This window comes from Armigeres subalbatus, chromosome 3 (genome assembly GCF_024139115.2).
Source record: "Armigeres subalbatus isolate Guangzhou_Male chromosome 3, GZ_Asu_2, whole genome shotgun sequence".
NCBI classification, from domain to species: domain Eukaryota; kingdom Metazoa; phylum Arthropoda; class Insecta; order Diptera; family Culicidae; genus Armigeres; species Armigeres subalbatus.
The window spans coordinates 27,890,788-27,910,888 of record NC_085141.1 but is presented as its reverse complement, the minus strand read 5'-3'; the positions used below and the strand labels follow the sequence as shown (position 1 = coordinate 27,910,888).

At 42.5% G+C, this 20,101-nt stretch overlaps 3 protein-coding genes across 4 annotated transcripts; all 3 read left to right on the top strand.

Moving 5' to 3' along the window:
* The first annotated feature begins 476 nt into the window (after positions 1 to 476).
* LOC134219243 (uncharacterized) lies at positions 477 to 3,146 on the top strand. Of its 2 annotated transcripts, none has more exons than XM_062697948.1 (5): positions 477 to 933; positions 985 to 1,323; positions 1,381 to 1,908; positions 1,964 to 2,819; positions 2,882 to 3,146. In XM_062697948.1, exons 1-5 carry the CDS (start codon positions 583 to 585, stop codon positions 3,019 to 3,021), a joined length of 2,214 nt encoding a protein of 737 aa, XP_062553932.1. In that variant the 5' UTR covers positions 477 to 582; the 3' UTR covers positions 3,022 to 3,146. The 2 variants fall into 2 exon arrangements, with proteins under 2 accessions (XP_062553932.1, XP_062553931.1); XM_062697947.1 differs by having other exon boundaries at positions 480 to 933; positions 2,879 to 3,146.
* Positions 3,147 to 9,041: 5,895 nt separating this feature from the next.
* LOC134219244 (translocon-associated protein subunit delta-like) lies at positions 9,042 to 10,409 on the top strand. Its single transcript, XM_062697949.1, has 2 exons — positions 9,042 to 9,511; positions 9,784 to 10,409. Exons 1-2 carry the CDS (start codon positions 9,257 to 9,259, stop codon positions 10,042 to 10,044), a joined length of 516 nt encoding a protein of 171 aa, XP_062553933.1. The 5' UTR covers positions 9,042 to 9,256; the 3' UTR covers positions 10,045 to 10,409.
* Positions 10,410 to 17,033: 6,624 nt separating this feature from the next.
* On the top strand, positions 17,034 to 19,838 carry LOC134221543 (uncharacterized). The gene has a single exon (XM_062700738.1). It carries the CDS (start codon positions 17,034 to 17,036, stop codon positions 19,836 to 19,838), a length of 2,805 nt encoding a protein of 934 aa, XP_062556722.1.
* Positions 19,839 to 20,101: the final 263 nt, after the last annotated feature.

Sequence of the window (20,101 nt, the reverse complement as noted above, 5' to 3'; positions counted from 1 at the left end):
ACCAGACCAGACTGTAGTATTAAGCTTTTTCTTCTCTGTTTCCTTCCTTCTAGTAGTTTCAAAGGTTGTTTTGTATTTTTTTTCCTTACTCGTTAATTAGGGGAAGGAGGGGCAATATGCCCTAGCTAAGCATAGACTGCTTTTATGCCTTAGCTATAACGATTTGCATGGGTGTTTCTACCTCACGCTACAGTTAAACAATATAGCTTGCTGATGCCATATTCAAATTAAAAACCAAACTCAATCATATTAATAATATTCACATTTCAAGAAAGTGGTGATGTTTCGTTGCCGGAAAACTCATGAGGCAAAACGCCTTTTAGCAGGCGAATCAAGACTAGGTTCATTGCAACCATTTTTTAAGAAACCCTTAGTTTGTTGTATCTCTCTTTCGCGGTTGTTTCCGAGACAGTTTCAATGCGCCGAATCCTGGTTTTTACGACGCTGATAGAATACTCCATTCACAAACACGTGGCTACATATTTAACGTGACTCGATATTTTAATTTACATCCGATTGTAGGAATTCGAACGGTTGCTACATCAAAGTCGTCAGGGGTTCGAGCTGTCGGCCCACATCCAGATGCGGCTGATACGGATGTCCGCTTCATCGGCTGACAAGAACGTGGAGCGAAGTTTCTTCAAAATCCTGCTCAACCGAAAGGCACATCTGATTAGACAGAACCTTCGCAAACGGCACTTTCAGCTGATCTTCATCATTAACAAGATGGTGAAGTTGATGCTTGGACTGATGTACAGCTCGGAGGTGGTCATCGATGGGGCCATGCTACTGTCTACTCTGCACAACGAGAGCGTCGCACTGGCGCTCAAGACAACGCAGGCAAAGTCGCAAGCTGGAGCGCAAATCTGTAGCAACTCGTTTCCAGCTCTGATGTCTACACCGAAGAAGATAGACATTGGGACCGTTTTGCAGGTTTTACGATATCCTTGGGAAAATACATTTAGTAATTAACACAAATTTCAGATTGTAACGAAGCAACGATCGGAACAGTGTTGTGCAACGCTGATCAACTGCCTCTTGGTGACGTGTAAAGGAGCCACTACCACTGCTATCGACAACGATGATGAGTCAGACACATCGAGCATGGAGATTCTGCGGACACTGACAGCCAACTTCAATGACGGCTCTAAGGTTCAACAAGACCAATTCCAGGAGGATTTGAACAATCGACGAAAAAACAGCTTCAATCTGATAGCAAGCGGGGATATGCATTTACAACATCCAACAGCATCATCTAAATCCGCGACTTTATCTCCCATCGTAAAGCCGGAGTCTCGGGCACCAGATGAAACCGAATACAACGTGGAACAACTGTACATGATCTTGCCGAGTTCTTAAATAACAACTTTTCTTTTTTAGGATCCTGCCATTAACTTCTTCGATGAAATGGCCGCAGAAGCGGTGGCGTACAATTCCATCAACTACCTGGTCAATGAACCGGAGGGAATCGATCTTTTGGAGAACCTCATCGCAGATGAGGAAATCTTTATCGCCAATATACTGATGAAGGTGATCAAGCTGTGTCCTTCTGCCTTTGACAAACAGCTCAACAAAGCCGAGCTTATCAAATGGGTCAATCGAGGAACGCGCGGTCTCTGGACGCAAGTTGGTGGAACACTGGAGCACGTAGTCCTGTGGTGGAGTAATTCACCGTTGGCATGTCGACCACCGGCTTGTGCCAAATACTTGCGTGACTGGTTGTCTTTGATAACCCCAGACGAAGCCCCTGAACCAATCCTTTCGATGCTGAAAGGATTGGGTGAAACCCTGACGGTGCATGTCACCAGCACCATCTGGGACCGACAGTTTCGACTGGCGATCGTTGCATCCAGTCTGCCGGTAGATTACCCCTTTGAAGAATCAGAATTTTACAGTTCTAGTTTAACGGTGAGTAGAGTTCACAGACATTCTTCGAACACATTGTCTTAGCTTGTTTTCATAGATCGAAGGAACTAACTGCGGAAAGGTCTGGAGTGAGCTTTTGTACCAGCTTGTTCAGCTGTCTAACACCTGCGACATTGGGACCATTCCCAATGAGTTGCCATTAGTTGAACAAATTCCTGTTCTTCATCGGATGGATCATTCGATCCACTCAATGAGGAATTGGGCTGGCAACAGGGCACGATCCCTCTGCACCGATTGGAATATGACCATGTTCTTCAAGGTGGTTCACAGCGACATCAATCTATGTCTTGAACAGTTACAGTATCTACGAGTGCCTGAGCTGGTATCCCCGAATGCCTTGGAAGTTCAGGTGCAGGTCTGTGTTGCCTTACGTGAAAAACTGATCTCAGAAATCAAAGAGAACATTCGGAAGCTTAAAAAGGCCTGTTCAGAATGCACCGACGTTCTAGCTGTGGTCTGTCGGACGACTAGTCTGGCCTCGTTAACGCTATGTTTCCCACATTTCCGACACTGGCAATCGGAAGTCCTACAAGAAACTGCCAATGAATACGTAGCATACTTCTTCAACCAGGTCTACTTGCCAGTGATAGAAGCCACTAAAGACCTTGACATTCTTAAACTGACTCTCAAGATCATCTGCGAAGCATGGCTGGACCACATATACATGAAGAAGACCAAATTCAGCTGTAATGGTGCATTGAATCTACTCAAGGACTTTGACGGTGTTGCCGATTGGATATTGAAGTGTGGTTCACTCGATAAGAAGCTGAAAGACGTCCTGTCTCAGCACGAAGCTCTACGGATGTGTGAAGGTGTAGGCAAGCTACTGCTTCGAAAACCAGACGAAACAATATCGATACTTCCTAGTTCCAAGGAAGGCCGCAGAGGTGAAGGTAATTATATAATTGGATATCTGTAATATTCGTTCTTCAAAACGATACAATCCTTGTAGAAGAGAACGGAGACGAGAAGGCACCACTTCCGCCGGAGATGTTCGTACCGAATCAGAAAAGGTGGTTGGAATTGCGCGCAAGGGATAAGAAATCTATCGGATTGAACTGTGCCTGCCTATGTGCCGGAATGGATGTCTATTGAGCTGTGGAAGGGTTGTGATTAATTACCAGCTAATTATCTATTATGAAGAGTTTATCATTCTTTTATCCATTTCTAGTAGTTATAGCAGTTTGTTAACATCTCACTAATAAAGTCTTCTATACATAGTTAAGTTAGCAATGATTTGTGTTGAACTATTTTTCGAAATGTCATTTCAAACGGTTAATAATGATTAAAGCACAGAGAAACAGACGTAACAGTTTGAACATTTTTCTGGAAAAACCATCGCTCAACTCCTATTGCGAGCATGTTACACCAAACAATGTTTCGTATGACATTGTCACCAGAAGGCGCTGGAGTGAAATGTCAAACTCGAAGGATTACGACACTAACGCCTCGTGTTGTGAAACGCGCAATCAATCAAATTCAATTTGATCGTTGAAGTCATGGTCGATGGTAATTTCTCTAGTGTTAAGGCTGGTTTACAGTTCGGAAAACGTGTCCGCGGGATTTGTTACGGGATTTTGCTCCGGGTTTTGTCAAGGAAAATTTTCCGCCGATAAGTCTCCACTGTCAAAACATTTTCCGTGATTGGGTTTACACTTCAGGATTTTGCTTCGGGATTTGAGATCTGCGTATCTCGCCCGTGCTTGAGTTTACACTTCGGGGTTTTGGTTCGGATTTCTTTATACAAGAGTTGGAAAGATAACGAGAAGAGGGAGATATAGCGAGAGAAAGGAGAGAATGAGAGAGAGAGCGATTGAGTGGGAGAGAGAGGGAATGAGTGAGTGAGTGAGTGAAAATGAGTAAGTGAGAGTAGGTGAGTAAGTCAAAGTGAGTGAACGAGTGATTGAGTGAAAGCGAGTGAGTGAGAATTCGTGAGTAAGTGAAAATTCGTGAGTAAGTGAGAATGAGGGTGTGAGGTTGAGTGAATGAGTGAGAATGAGTGTGTGAAAGTACGTGAATGAGAGAGAGAATGAGTGAGTGAGAAAGAGTTAGTGAGTGATTGAGTGAGAGTGAATAAGTGAGTGAGCCAGAGTTAGTGAATGTGAGTGAGTGAGATTGAGCGAGTGAGTGAGAATGTGTGTATGAGTGAGATTGAGTGAGTAAATGAGAGAGTGAATGAGTGAGAGAAGGTGAGTGAGAATGAGTTAGAGCGAGTGAGTGAGAATGAGTTAGAGCGAGTGAGTGAGAATGAGTTAGAGCGAGTGAGTGAGTATGACTTAGAGCGAGTGAGTGAGAATGAGTTAGAGCGAGTCTCACTATGCACTATTTCTCAATTATCTCTGCTCACTTTGCACTTCTCACTTCTTAGTACTCATTTCTCACTTTACTCTTCTCAATTCCCACTTCTCACTATTCATTTCACTTCTCACAACTCATTTTTTCACTTATCATTCTTCACTTCTCACTTCTCATTAGTCACTTTTCACTTTTCTTTTCTCACTCTTCATAACTCACTTCATACTCTTCATTTCTCGCGCCTCATTCTCACTACTCATTACACTACTCATTTCTCACTACTCAACTCTCACTTCTAATTTTACACTTCTTACTTCTTATTCTCACTACTCATTGCTCATTGCTTACTTACTCATTTTTTTTTCATTTCTCGCTTATCATTCGTTAGTTTTCTTTTCACACTTCTCACATTTCTCAATTTTCACTTAACTAAATTCTTCCCATAAAAAATTTCCGTCATAGATTACACATTTCCCGTGCGGAATCAATTTAAACGGAATTGTTTCCCCGCGGGATTTGCATCTCTACACATGGGATTTTTAACCGTACACTTTTCCCGCGATTGGGTTTACACTTCGGGAAATTATTTTTTCGTGTAGACTTCTTCTCCTGTCACGGGAAACGCAAATCCCGCTCCCATTTAAATTACATGGGAGACCAAATCCCGGGACACGTTTTCCGAACTGTAAACCAGCCTTTACGTCTGTTTGTGGGGAACACAATGATTTCATTTAAATTGAAAAACATTTTGAAAATTTGAAAAACATGAATTAAACACTGTTGGGGAAACCAGCGAATTTGTTCTATTTTGCTCCAGATTCAAACTAGAATAGTGGTCGAAAATTTAGAATGAAACTGAATCACTACTGATTTCACTCTAAAGTTTGCAACAAGTTGCATTCGATGCAGAATCCTGTCCCATTGCTTCCTATTGAAAATTAGCCAGTTTTCCACTCCACCGGTCTCTGCAGCATGGTTATACACGTAAAAAATAACCTTATATGTTATGGCAAAAAACCATTCGAAAATACTTAGACTCTTCATTATGCCACCTAATGAATGATCCCATATCTAAAAGCTAATAACATTCATAAGTTAATGAAAAGTATAAGTCTTGTCTTGTCTTGTCATTAAGCGCCTGCTTTGGCAAAAAAGTATTAGAAATCTTAATAATAAAAAACAGTAAATTTTTTACGTGTAGGGTTGCGACTACGGCGTAGCACCAACTTAGAATTCGGAAGTCGGGACTTCCGAACCGAACTTTCTTCCGAAGTTTTATCTGTCAAACTAATTGATGCGTTGTTTAGCACATCTTTAGGGTCTGTCTCATTTGGAGAATTAAAATTAAAAGTGACAGTTCGAAAATTAGCAAATAACCCGGTCATAAGAATGGCTGGTGCTACCCAGCAATTCCAATAAGACATCGATGCAAAATGATTCGATATCTGTCAAAAGTAATCTTGCTCTGTGAGCAGGGTTATTCGATAATTATTGAAATGTCACTTTTAAGTTTAATTTCAGTTTAATTATCCAAATGAGACAGACCCTTAGGCGAGTTTAGCGCACTACTTCCGGAGTTGGTAAAGTTGCCTGTATCTAGAGAAAAATCCAACTTCGGTATAAAAAGCGTTCTAAATTCATTCCGGATAGACAATATCAACCACCAGTCACGAATCACTCACGAGTTAATTCTTTCCTTTAATTTTTAACTAGGGTAAAATGCACAATAGTGGATCCCCTAGTAGCGGAATTTCGTTCTTCCTGACATGAGGAATAGACACAAGGGGCAACTAACTCTAAACTTTCTACAGTATCCAAAAATACTAACAAATACTAGCGAAAAACGACGTCGTATCTACGCCCTGGTTGGGAAAGCATGAAACACAACGCCACCCAGTCGATACAGTCCACCCAGTTTTAGGTAACACATGATTTCAGTCTGTTTTAAATTCTTAAAAAACACTGAACAACTATTTCTATTACTATTACACGGACAAAAATCTGACTGGTTTGAAACAACCAAAGCGTTGGTTGCAATGAGAATAGATAGAAGGTGAGGAAGAAGACCAAATGCAAGTGTATTAGTGGATGATGGAAAATGTAAACAGCGTATGGTGACGTACATATTTGCACGGCTTCTTATGGGAGCTCGTTCGAATGTAGTGGTGAAAGCTTTTTCGCCATACACGAAAGGCACGCACACAATATATGGATTTCCATACCTTAGTATTTATTTACATTGCGTTGGTTGTATTGAATAAATAAATTTGGTTACTTTTAAACGTATTTTGCTTGTTTCCAATTAAGAATCTAGTTTGAAATAACCAAATTGGCTATAGATATGACATTGATATAAACAATCTAACTGAATTATTAGGTTGATTCAACATGAACATTTCGTTAAAACAAAACTTATGATTTGTTTCAAGAAACGTCAATCGAAAGTCAGTTCGAAAACTAACCATTTTTTTAGTTTGCTTATTAACGTTTCAAGAATGAACTCAGTGAAAAAATATGGCATTCGTAGTATTTGCAATAATTTTCATCGTATTTTGACCGCTATTACCGCCATTAAATTTCGTAAGTATATAATTTCCCAATATTTATATTTTTACCAGTATAATTTCAATGTTCCAAATTTTCTAGCGAAATTTGCGAATCCGTGGCGTTGCATAATTGCTCAAGGTATCGAGTCTTCATGGTAAGAGCTTGATGAAAAATGTTTTAGTCTTGTGTATAATTTCTTATTTTTCTTTGGAATAGGTTAACATTGAAGTTTGCAACAATGTATGCACTTTCAGGATCTGTCTCATTTGGAGAATTAAACTTAAAAGTGACAGTTCAAAAATTAAAAAATCACCCCGTTATAAGAATGGCTGGTGCTACCCAGCAATTCCAACAGGACATCGATGGAAAATGATTCGATATCTGTCAAAAGTAATCTTGCTCTGCGAGCAGGGTTATTTGATAATTATTGAAATGTCATTTTTAAGTTTAATTTCAGTTTAATTATCCAATTGAGACAGACCCTCAGAAACGAACGGCGGTGACGGTACAAATTTATAAGTTGCAAGGCAGCTGCTGAAAATCTGCGATCTTGCACCTCACTTTATTACACCTTCATTCAAGTGGTACTTCGCCATTCAGGTGCCGTTACACAACTTTGTTGTTATTAAAAATAAAATTATTCGTAATCGATAATGAAATAAAAATATTTGAAAACGCAATTCATGTACATTATTCAAAATAGAAAAAATCAACAAAGGAATGGTTTCCAACCGAAGAGCTGGCTATTTCAACCAAAATAATTGTTTATTTTAATCTTCATTATGGTTGTTTTGACCTCCAATTTTAGTTCAAAATAACCTACATTTTTGGTTGTATTCAAAGCTGTCAAACGAAACAACCATCGTGTTGGTTATTTCAAACCAATATTTTGCTTGTTTCACTCGCAAAGCTGTCATAAAACAAAGTTGAAAGTTAGTTTGTTTCAACCATTGAACATGGTTTCATTAAACCACGATTTTGTTTGGGCCAAATTCAACCTCATATGTTGGTTGAAATAACTTAAGAATTGGTTGTTTTTACCATTTTTTTTCTCCGTGTACTTTTTGAGCAAACTTGGGGGCCCACTTTTTGGTTTGATGGTAAATATTAGAACCATAAAATGCGGTTTGAAAGTTCTCTAGAATCTGTGAAAGGTAGAACTCAAGTGTTTCCTATACGGGGGAGCACTGTGTTTCATCAACTAAGGCTTTGGTCCGATTCGTGAATCAAAATCGAATTAAACTTAAAAGTGACAGTTCAAAAATTTCCAAATAACCCTGTTCGCAGAGCAAGATTACTTTTGACAGATATTGAATCATTTTTGATAGATGTTTTGTTGGTCTTGCTGGGTAGCACCAGCCATTCTTATGAGCGGGGGACATCGTAATTTCCGAACTGTCACTTTTAAGTTTAATTCTATTTTAATTCACGAATCGGACCAAAGCCTAACTGACAAACGCCATAACAACCGAACTAGCAACCGTTTCATTGTTTGGCGAAGATCGTAGATATTAGAAATATCACGAAATACTATTGCGAGATAATGAGTGATATTATCGCAAAGTTTAGAGTTACTTGCCCCTTGAGTAGACATTTTCAACATAATAAATCTGGTTGATATCTAATAACAAGTTCTGCAGCTACTCTTTACGATACATACCAGAGTGTATGTAAATAAGAGTGGCGACATGTGCCGCATTTGACAGGTCTCCTGCTCGTTTGGAACACGATTTTGTATGGGAATGACAGATGAATTCTGTTCCAATTCTGACAGTGTCGCCACTCTTATTTACATACACTCTGATACATACATAAAACACTCATAATAGGAAATTGCTTCCCTATAGTCGACACTTCATTTGATTTTCATGTTTCCCCCTTGTCATAAGACGAGTTTGTACAATCCCATTGAATTCCACCACTTAATTGTATCTTGACTCGACCTCAACAGTAAGGCCGTCTTCAGTGTCTCGTACTTGACTCGACGACGACAAGGATGTGCGGATTACGCCGTGCGGAAACAACGTTGTCCATCGTCAAAAAATACTCCGAAACATGAAATATTTGAATAGATTTTGCGCAGTGTGTAAGTCATTGTTGATTTTAATTGATAAAATAAATGATCTACTGTGGCAGTAGCGGAGCTCCTTGTGTGTCAATGACGTCACTGTTTGCGTTTAATAAAACAAGCGGGAGAGTGAAAGAGACAACTGCTCACAAAAGACCGGATCAGCACCACCTGTGAAGAGTCCAGTCCAGTCCAGAGGACTTGACAGCTCATCCGAACGTGGCCCGACTCCGTCAACTTTTGATTTCATTCGCGTTCGAGGTTTTGTCACCGCTACGTGGCTCGCGATATTTCAGTGCAGTTGTAATTGTAATTTTTAAGTTAAGTTCTTAAGGATTCAATACTCTATCTGTCCGTGATTAGTGCACAAAGCTCGCCGTCAACTCAACCGAAACGATCCGCTTCCTGCAATCACCCATAATGCATCCAAAAGTTGCGCTCGTGTTCGCCCTGGTGGCCGTTTCAACTTCTCTCTGCCAGGCAAGTTCTTGCAGCAACCCGGAGGTTAAGTCCAGTTTCTTTTCCACTTCGGACGCCACTATCGTCAGCCAGATTGCCTTTGTGACCGAGTTCAGCCTGAAGTGCTCCAATTCCGGAGCCGAGAAGCTGCCCCTGTTCGCCGAGGTCGGAGGAAAGCTGGCTCCAGTGGTTCGCGTTGGGGACAGCAAATACCAGGTGAGTGTTGGAAGGGTTTCTCCGGAGTGGGTTATTTTGTGACAAACCGATGCTTATAATATTTTGGGCAGACTTTTTAGCTAATTGACTTTCTTTATTTCAATCAAACAGATGCTTCTAAAATCATATTCCTAAATAAAAGCTTGAAATAGATAACACCAAAATAAGATTATTGAGCTAACATAGTCATTAATACCTATTCATAAATTTGATACAATCAAAATGTTTTGAAAATGTAGCTAAAAAGCTAATTTCCTATTATGTGTTTGTAGGTCAGCTGGAATGAGGAAATCAAGAAGGCTAGCAGCGGCAAGTACACCATCCGGTTGTTCGACGAGGAATCGTTTGCCGCTGTACGCAAGGCCCAGCGTGCCGGCGAGGACATCCAGTCGGTGAAGGCTCTGACCAGTGTGGTGGTGAGCTACCCCGGTGCCTACAAAGGACCGTGGATTAACTCTGAGATTTTGGCCACTGGAGTGGTTGGATTCGTGGCGTATGTGGCTTTCTCCACCCGCAGCAAGCTGTTGGCGTGAGAAATAGTATGTGGTAGCAAATTAGAGTCAGCATCAAGTTTCTAACATCATCATCATCAATTGTTGGATTCATTTTATGGTGAGCATTTTCTAGTTTTTGCGTTTTAATTTTCATTCATAATTGATGAAAAATGTTTTGTATGATGAATTCAAAGAAGCTATTGTAATTTAACTCAATTGGCACATGTTCTAGATGTGATCCAAACATGCTTCTTGTAATTGGTTGGTCTGATATAAATCGTATGCAAGCTAGATGCTTCGTGTAACAAAAAAAAGATTTGTTTGTTTAGAGAAAGCCTAATACTTAAGTGTATCATTCCGAGCCGGAGGCAAGAACTGAATAATAAAACATGGTACATATAAAATTGTTTGAGATAAGATCGAGAACAACTAGCAACAAAACATAACAAACTCGAATGCTACATATTCTTAGTTTGTCCAGGAAAACCCTCACCCTGGATCATCAAACTGGTAAAACAAGTTGAGGAAATCATGTACTTTGACTTACGAATTGAAAAAAAAAAGCAATGTAATTCTTCGCCCTCCGCCAGCTTATCATCAAATATATAATGGCCAATATTAGTTCATTCAAGGTGGTAAATTGGAACTGCCGTTTCATCCGGAACAAGGCTTTAAATTTAACTTTTTACACTACCTCGAAACCCATGGAATCGATATCGCTGTAATTACTGAATCTTGGCTGCAGCTTAACAATTGATTATACCACGAAAACTACACCATTGTGAGAGCGGATCGAAACTCGCCTTACCCTAACTGAAAACTTCTACGCGAGCAGATCCAACACCAGTAAACATGATCGCTGTGTACTATCCCGGTTCAAATAACAAGGCATTACTTGTCAGTTTAGACGAGATATACGCCAGTTTGGCAACATCAACAGACGTTACTTTCTGGTTGGCGATATAAACACACAAAACAGGATCTGGAACTGCACCAGAGCCAACAAAGCAGGACGAATTTTGTACCATGAGTATGAGCCCACGGACTTTTACATTCTCGTTCCTAATACTTCCACCCTTCTGGGCGAGGGAGGTCTACAACCTTAGTACAGATGTCAAAGAAGAAATCGCACTTCGAACTGTCGTCAGATCATCTCCCTGTTCATCATCGATGTTGACATTCCAGTAGCCCGATTGGTAAGCTCATCCGCTGCTTCAACAAGGTGAACTGGAGTACCTTTGGCTCGGAAAATTGATTAGTAAACTAATCTTACTGCAAGCTGGATCAGCGATTTGCATCAAAATCGACGATGCCATCAACAAAATCACTAAGGTCGTCATGGCAGCTTAGAATCTGAGAATCAAAATCGCGTAGAATATTTCCAACGAAGAAGAACATCCCCGGTGAGTTGAAGCTGCTGATTCGGCTGAGAAACGTGCGTGGGAGGCAGTTCATTCCAAGTCGGGACCGATCAACCAACGGTGTTCAACTATCTGAACAATGCCATCACCGCGATAAGCGCAGAACATCGATACATAAACTTTGGGTTGATGCTGAAGAACCTAGATAATGGCAGCAATAATTTTTGAAAGTTGACCCGCAACTACCGGAACACGAGGAAACACATCCCCCATTAAACGTCAATAGTAATCTCGTAGTGAGCCCATTACAGAAAGCTGAAGCATTCGCAATAGCTGAAAGTCGGATGATCCTGATAACTCGGTCGCCGTGGAAAATGCTGTTGATCTAGTTCGTACAGCAATCCCTCTCGTTCCTAATGCTGTTCTGGTAAAACCGAAAGATGTGGTGTCAATCATCAGCTTGTTGAAAAATAGAAAATCTCACAGGCAGGACGAAACAGCTGCCTCATCAAGCACCTTCCAAGAAAAGGACTGATCGTTTTGACCAAAATCTTCAACGCGTCCCTAGCCAGAAGGCTAATAAAGATATCACCAACCCCGGTAACTATCGACCGATAAGTCTCCTGAGCAGCCTAAGTAAGTCTACGAAAGGATGACCCTCGCCCGCTCAAACCGACACACTCGCTCGCAAAAAGCAGAAGGTAAAAGGCGGATTCCTAACGAGTAAATGGACTGGCATGGTTCTCCTTGATACTAATTGATGATTTTGTGTGTGTTACTTCTACGTGAAGTTAAACGATTTACAATGATATGGAAATGCTAATATCATCTCCCAAACTTAGACGTACATGATCATGATAGAATTAGAGGCGAAAGTATAGAATTGATAGTTCCGTTAGGATACGGCAAGCATGAAGAATGTTTTTATAGAAGTCGATTTGACTGCGAGGGCAATATTTGTGATGGCACATATCGCATGACTTTCCTTCTGCCAAACTCCCGTATGAAGGGGAAGGGAAGAATATCAGTGTGGAAGCTGATATATCTTTACTGGTAAAAGGAAGGTGGTTTGAATTGCTCATATGCCATCGGAAGGATTTTCTATCGACGAGTACTGTCTCCAAATTTGTAATATGACATCAGCATCTAGTCGAATAGGATTTTTATTGCACAGTTCTGTTTTCTCATTGCGTCCGTCTCGTCGCAACCAACTTGGCTGGGAGGGAAGAGACTTCACTGAACGAAAACCGCTCCTTAGGAAAGATCCATTGATTACGTAACGCAAAACATATCGTTTTATACCCCGCTCTCCCCCATGTCACACTTTTTGTATGAAGTATGCTGAAGTTCTGTATGGATCGTCAACCTTCAGACGAACTACCCTCTCCCTTCTAAGCGGTACGTTATTTAAGGATGTTCCCTTAGCCGATCGTTCCAACAAACCGAGTGTTCCAAATCTATTTCAACCTTGTCGTAGTTTTCGCGTAAATGCTATCAGATATCACAGACAAATTCTGGCTAATCTCGCCATATCAACTGTCATACAAACCTGAAACGACCTGTGCACGGTAAGCCCCTTTTCAAACCGACCTAAACCGTCGGACAACACACAAAACATGAAACATAATCAACTGAGCGTGGCGGAGTAAAATCAGTTTTGAACCACCCTAATTATTAGTTTGCTGCTATCGGTGTCGGTGTTTACATTCGCTCCGCGATCAGTTTTTAATCGTTTTTTTTTTCGGGCAAAAATTGCAGTTTATACTAAGTTTTCGCTTCAAACAAGTGACTGATTTCAAGAAGTGATGTTTATTTGGCATTACATCAACATTTCGGGCTACTCATGTGCGGAGAAGTGTGCGAAAACTTGATTTTTTAAATGCCCTTTGAGAAGAAGTGAAGTGGAGTGATAAGCCCACCAAATCGCGAACGGCTATTAAATTGGCACGAAATTGCTGATTTAAGGCTCCCCCAGACCTAAGCGATTTCATCGCCGCGACGGCGACAACTAGTCGCCGCGATTCCATCGTTGGGTCGCTGTAGGCAAATTTCTATTTACGCTTCCATACCAATGGCGACAGAATCGCTGTCGCCAAGCGATAGAATCGCGTCGCGACTGTCGCATCGCGTGTGTTTGGGGGAACTGTTGGCCTACCCCATTAGGCCAGCGCGCGCATCTATTGCCGTAGATCAACATTACTCGCAACCCTGCGAGAAAATTGCTATGACATTGAAGTGACAGGTATTCCACCTGTCACCGGGTGAGTGGTCAAACGTGGATTAATAGAAACCGTACCTAGTTATGCTTATGTCTGCGAATCTTAAATTGAATAATCATATACTAAATGCTCTACTATTAATATTGGTGAATATTCTGTGCAAACCAGTAATTTATATTGAATTCCTACCGGTAAGACTAATAACATGCAAATAATTAAAATAGATCCTAAAACATGCGTGTTTATATAGGAGGCACCTGAACTGTACCGCGACTCCTTTGTTTCAAGCTCTTCCAAGAGCCTATTGTTCATCAAAACCGGTAAGGAATAAGCTTTGCGAATATCTTCGAATGGCATAATTATTTCCATAATTTATTATTAGGACTATCCCTAGAATTGCTATAGCTCACCACGAAATTATAAGAGGGAACTAAACGTGAGTAAATCTCTGTCTTATATTGTTAAATTTCACTACCTCTAATAGTAAAGCAGAGGTTCATAAAAGCATGATCGCGGAGCATTCGATCAAATATTATATAAAAATATATTACATTATTGAGCCACTAATTTATACAAAAATGAAAATTTTCTCCGTAGGAATATTATATTCTACCTATAAAAACGGATAATCTGTGTTCATCATTTCCGTCTCGGAGAATAATAATATTGGAAAATTCCCGTTGGAGTTAATCCAACAAAATATAATATTCGTTTAAACGAAATATCTGTCACGAGCATGTCAAGTCGGGGTGCGAAATCCGGAGATAAAGGTGGGAAAGGAAGTGGTAAAGGAGATAAACAGGAAGCCAAGGATAGTGAAGTGGTTAGTGGTAAAGTGGCCGGTGCTAATGGAAGTGATGATGTGGTGGTGGTGGATGAACCGGAGAAGACCGTCGAGGGATACACCTGCAAGTGCTGTAGAGAACTAGATACGGACGACATGGTGCAGTGTGATAGGTGCGACGGATGGTATCACTACGAGTGTGTTGGAGTTACGGATGAGGTTGTCGACCAAAGCTGGAGCTGTGCCAACTGCAAGACTGCAACCTGGAACCAGCGGTCGAAATCAATGTCAGATAGGGAACCAGCACCTGAAAGTACCAGCAAAGAGCGCCGATCAAAACGTGATGTACCCAAGAAGGACGTTTCTACCAATATGCCAGTTAATCAATTGAACGAAAAGCTGGATCTACCGAAAACATCAGGATCATCTTCAAGGACACAAATAAACTTTTCGTTCCATCGGTGGACCTATTATTGAGTTAGAGGAAGCACGGTCTGAAGTTTCTTGTTCGTCATCACAGCGGTCCGCTCGTAATCGTGCTAAGTTACAGCTACAGCGACTAGAAGAAGAACGAGTTTTTGAACAACAGCAAGCAGATCAACAGCGGTTGAGGGAACAGCAAGAAGCGGAGAAGCATAAATCCTTCATGGACAGGAAGTATAAACTATTAGAAGAACTTGCAAGCGAAAGAGGATCAAGTCAGGGCTCCAACAGTGTATACTCTCAGAGACGCTTGCAGAATTGGGTAGAAGAAGCAGACCTTTCGGAGGCAATACAGCAACCTCGTCAACTTCCAGCACAGCGGGAGCAGGGTCAAGAAGATCAGCTAATAGCATCGCAGGAATTACGACAGCGTCAGCAGCCAGCCGTTAGAATGTCTACGTACTTCAATCCGAATATTCAACCACAGTCAACACAAATGCAGCCATCATTGAGCCGAGCTCCAAGGAGGCTGGCAAACTCAACAATTTTGGAAAACCCGGATGGATCGTTAGGTCAACTTCATCTCAACAGTATGCATCCAGATGATCCATTCCAGCTCTCACGCTCTCAAATTGCAGCTCGACAAGCCGTTTCCAAGGACTTACCACCATTTTCCGGAAACCCTGAGGATTGGCCGATCTTCTTATCCATGTTTAATAGTACTACCGCTATGTGTGGATTCACGGAAGAGGAAAACATTGTGCGACTGCAGAAGAGTCTGAAGGGAAAGGCCTATGAAGCTGTGAAGTGCAGGTTAATGCATCCGGGAAGTGTTCAAGGAATAATGAAGACATTGAATATGTTCTATGGCCAACCGGAGGTCATCGTACATACACTGATTGAGAAAATCAGCGCTCTACCGCCCATTCGTGAAGATCGCTTCGAAACGTTGGTTGATTTCGCCGTCAACGTGCAGAATTTCTGCGCCACAGTTGATTCATGCGGTCTAGAGGAGTACATGTATAACGTGACTCTTCTACACCAGCTCGTTGCAAAACTACCCCCATCAATCAAGCTGAATTAAGCTCAATATCGGAAGGCTCAGTTTACGGTCAACTTGGCGACCTTCAGTGAGTGGATTTATTCACTGGCGGAAGCAGCAAGCGCGGTAACGTTTCCGACAGAACCGATGCATCCTAAACCAATACGAAGCGATGTTCGTCGGCATAAAAAGGGAGATGCATTTCTCAACGCCCACAGTGAAAGTGCAGCAAAGTACGAAACGTACAATAAGTCGCATCAACACTTATTGGAGAAATCGATAGCAAAGGCAAAAGATTCCTGTCCGGCGTGCAAAGGGAGCTGTAAGTCTTTAGAAAAATGCAAGAGGTTTCTTGAGCTCTCGAGAGATTCTAAATGGGCGGTCATCCGCGAGTTCGGACTTTGTCGAACATGCCTCCGCCAACATAAAGGACCCTGCAAAGCGAAACCTTGCGGCAAAGATGGATGCTCCTTCAGACACCATGAGCTTCTTCATAATGAGCAGAAGGTGAAACGTCAAACGACTAATCCATTGGGAGATGATGGCAACCGACAATCTTCGGAACATCCACCATCACCGAGCGGTGCCGAGCGTGGGTGCAACACGCATCAAGCAGCGTCGAGTCCGGTGCTATTTCGCTACCTTCCAGTGATTGTATCCGGACCGGGAAAGTCAATTCGCACCTACGCCTTTCTGGATGAAGGATCAGGAACTACGCTGCTGGATCAAGATCTAGCCGACGAGCTACAGCTGGTTGGTACACCAAGTCCAATATGCCTTCGATGGACGGGTGGCACTGAGCGGTGTGAGAAGAACTCACGCATGGTTCGACTACAAGTTGCTGGACAATTCGAGAGCGCAAAGAAATTTAGTCTAGATGACGTACAAACGGTCGACGAGCTGCTACTACCTCAACAGACATTGATTTCAATGATCTGAAGAAATCGTATCCGCATCTCGCTGGACTACCAATCAAATCGTTCAACGACGCTCGTCCTCGTATCCTTATCGGTACAAAACATGCGCAGCTGGGGTTGACTTTGAAGAGTCGAGAAGGAGAACTTGGTGAGCCGATTGCAACCAAGACACCATTAGGTTGGACAGTTTGTGGGAACCTAGGGTCTGGCAACACACTGAGTCACTACAGCTTTCACGTGTGCTCATCGAACGAACGATCTGATGATGATTTACATCAGGCAATGGAGGAGTATTTTCGCATAGATAGTTTGGGAGCGACTAGCCCAGGCAAGCTACTTTTATCCGTCGAAGATGAGCGAGCGGAAGCACTTCTCAAGTCACTCACGCGCTTCTCGGGAGGCCGTTACGAGACCGGATTGCTATGGAGATACGCAAATGTCCGTCTGCCTGACAGCCGATCAATGGCGTTACGCCGTCACAGATGTTTAGAGAAACGTATGGCGAATGATCCTCAACTCGCAGAAGTGCTACAGCAGAAGATAGACGAATACGTGACAAAGGGATACATTCGTAGGCTCTCCAGCAATGAGGTCCATCAACAATCGAACGACGTTTGGTTTCTGCCAATCTTCCCTGTGGTCAACGCTAACAAACCCGGGAAGATCCGAATTGTGTGGGACGCTGCGGCAAAGGTGCATGGAACATCTCTCAACTCTGCTCTTTTAAAAGGCCCTGATCTACTGTGCTCTCTTCTTGAGATTCTACTACGATTTCGATTGTATTCTGTAGCGGTAACGGGGGACATACGCGAGATGTTCCACCAAGTGAAGATTCGCCGTGAAGACCAAGAGTATCAATGCTTCTATTGGACGGATCGGGACGGAAAAACTGTAATTTATGTCATGACAGTAATGACTTTCGGAGCATGTTGTTCACCGAGCAGTGCCCAATACGTCAAGAACATTAATGCGGAACGATACAGAGAGGAGTTTCCATCGGCGTGTGACGCAATCGTCAAGTCGCACTACGTCGACGATATGCTGATCAGTGTCGACACAGAGGAAGAAGCGATCCAGGTAGCAGAAGACGTCCGGCATGTGCACGCACAAGGCGGCTTCGAATTCCGGAACTGGATCAGTAATTCCAAGAAGGTTGTGGCTTCACTGCAAGATCAGAACGCGAAAGAGGAGAAAAGTCTGAACCGGTCAGCTGAGTTTGCTATAGAGAAAGTTCTTGGCATGTGGAGGAATACGACAATTGATGCCTTTACTTTTAAAATCGGCTGGGATCGCCATGATACCGCTCTACTAAAAGGTAGCCGTCGTCCTACAAAGCGAGTAGTGCTACGCATGCTGATGACTATATTTGATCCACTTGGGCTCATTGCCCACTTTCTTTCCTTTATGAAAGCATTGCTTCAACAAGTCTGGCGATCCGGCATCTCTTGGGACGACGAAGTCGATAATGATGTGTTCGAGAAATGGCAAAAATGGCTGAGCTTCCTGCCTTTGGTGGAACAACTCCAAATACCAAGATGCTTCTGGCCTGAAAACTCAATCAAAGAAGCCGACGGTATTCAACTCCACACCTTTGTAGATGCTGGTAAAAGCGGAATGGCGGCTGTGTGTTACTTAAGAATACAAAAGAACGAGATCATCTACTGTTCACTTATTTCCGGCAAAGCTAGGGTAGCTCCTCTGAAGCTGACGTCTATTCCAAGACTTGAATTACAGGCAGCAGTCATAGGAACACGATTATCCAAAACAGTATTCGATTCCCTATCCGTACGGAAAATAAAAAGGTTCTACTGGTCCGACTCAAGAGATGTTTTATGCTGGATTAACTCGGACCATCGACGCTACAGTCAGTTTGTAGGTTTTCGCGTGACAGAAATCTTGGAATCTACAGAACCTTGTGATTGGCGCTACGTACCAAGCAAGATGAACGTAGCAGATGATGCTACCAAATGGCACGGGCTGCCCGATCTATCCAATGAAAGCAGATGGTTTCGAGGTCCCAGATTTTTATATGAAGACGTGGATAAATGGCCGGTTTTTTGTAAGCGTATCGATTCAACGAATACTGAACTGCTGACAAGTTTGCTAGTCCACCACACCTCTCCGGCTCAGGTCATTTGGGTCCAAAATTTCTCTAACTGGAAGAGGCTTCAACGAGTTACGGCCCTAGTGCACCGTTTCATCAAGAATTGTCGTCATCAGTCGAAGAAGAAAGAGTTTAAACGTGGAATACTAACCAGTCAAGAGCTTAGCGCAGCGGAAGCGCTTCTGTTACGCATCGCCCAACAGGAAGGATATCCGGAAGAGCACCGCATACTCCAAGTTCACCAGGCTGAAACTCCTACAAAAGCTGTTTCAAAATCCAGTACGCTCTACACACTATCTCCGTGGTTAGACGAGCGGGGAATTATGCGAATGAAAACGCGAATCGCTGCGTGCCAGTATGCCTCCGAAGATGCAAAGAATCCCATCATCCTTCCAAGAAGGCACCATATAACCACCTTAATAATACACCACTACCACGATAACTATCACCACCAAAACCATGAAACAGTCATAAACGAGCTCCGCCAAAAATACCAAATACCACGTTTGCGCACCTGTTATAATCAAGTCCGCCGAAATTGCCAGAAATGCAAAAACGACCAGTCTACACCGAAGGTGCCGATGATGGCCGATCTTCCGCCAGGACGTTTGGCTGCCTTTTCTCGACCATTCACACACGCTGGAGTAGATTATTTCGGTCCAATCGAAGTCGTTGTTGGCAGGAGAACTGAAAAACGTTGGGGAATGTTGGTGACATGCTTGACCATCCGTGCAATCCATATCGAAGTTGTTAATTCGCTCAGCACCGATTCCTGTGTTATGGCCCTTCGAAACTTTGCCGCTCGTCGCGGTCAACCTCGCAAGATTTACAGCGACCGAGGTACAAACTTTGTTGGCGCTAACAAAGAGCTGCAGAAACTAGATGCGATCGTCAACCAAAGTGAAATTATGAGGGAGTTTACGACCACCGAGACCGAATGGGTCTTTAACTCTCCAATGGCTCCACACATGGGTGGCAGTTAGGAGCGGTTGATACAAACAGTCAAGAAGAACATGCTGAGTATCTGCACCACCAAGAATCTATCCGATGAAGTATTGCGGAATCTACTGACGGAGATTGAAAATGTAGTGAATTCCCGACCACTCACACACGTTCCAGTAGATGATGATTCAGGCCCAGCACTCACTCCGAACCATTTTTTGGTCGGTTCATCGAACGGGTCTAAACCGCTCACAGACATAGATAACACCGGTCATGCCTTGAAGCAGAATTTATGTACATCTCA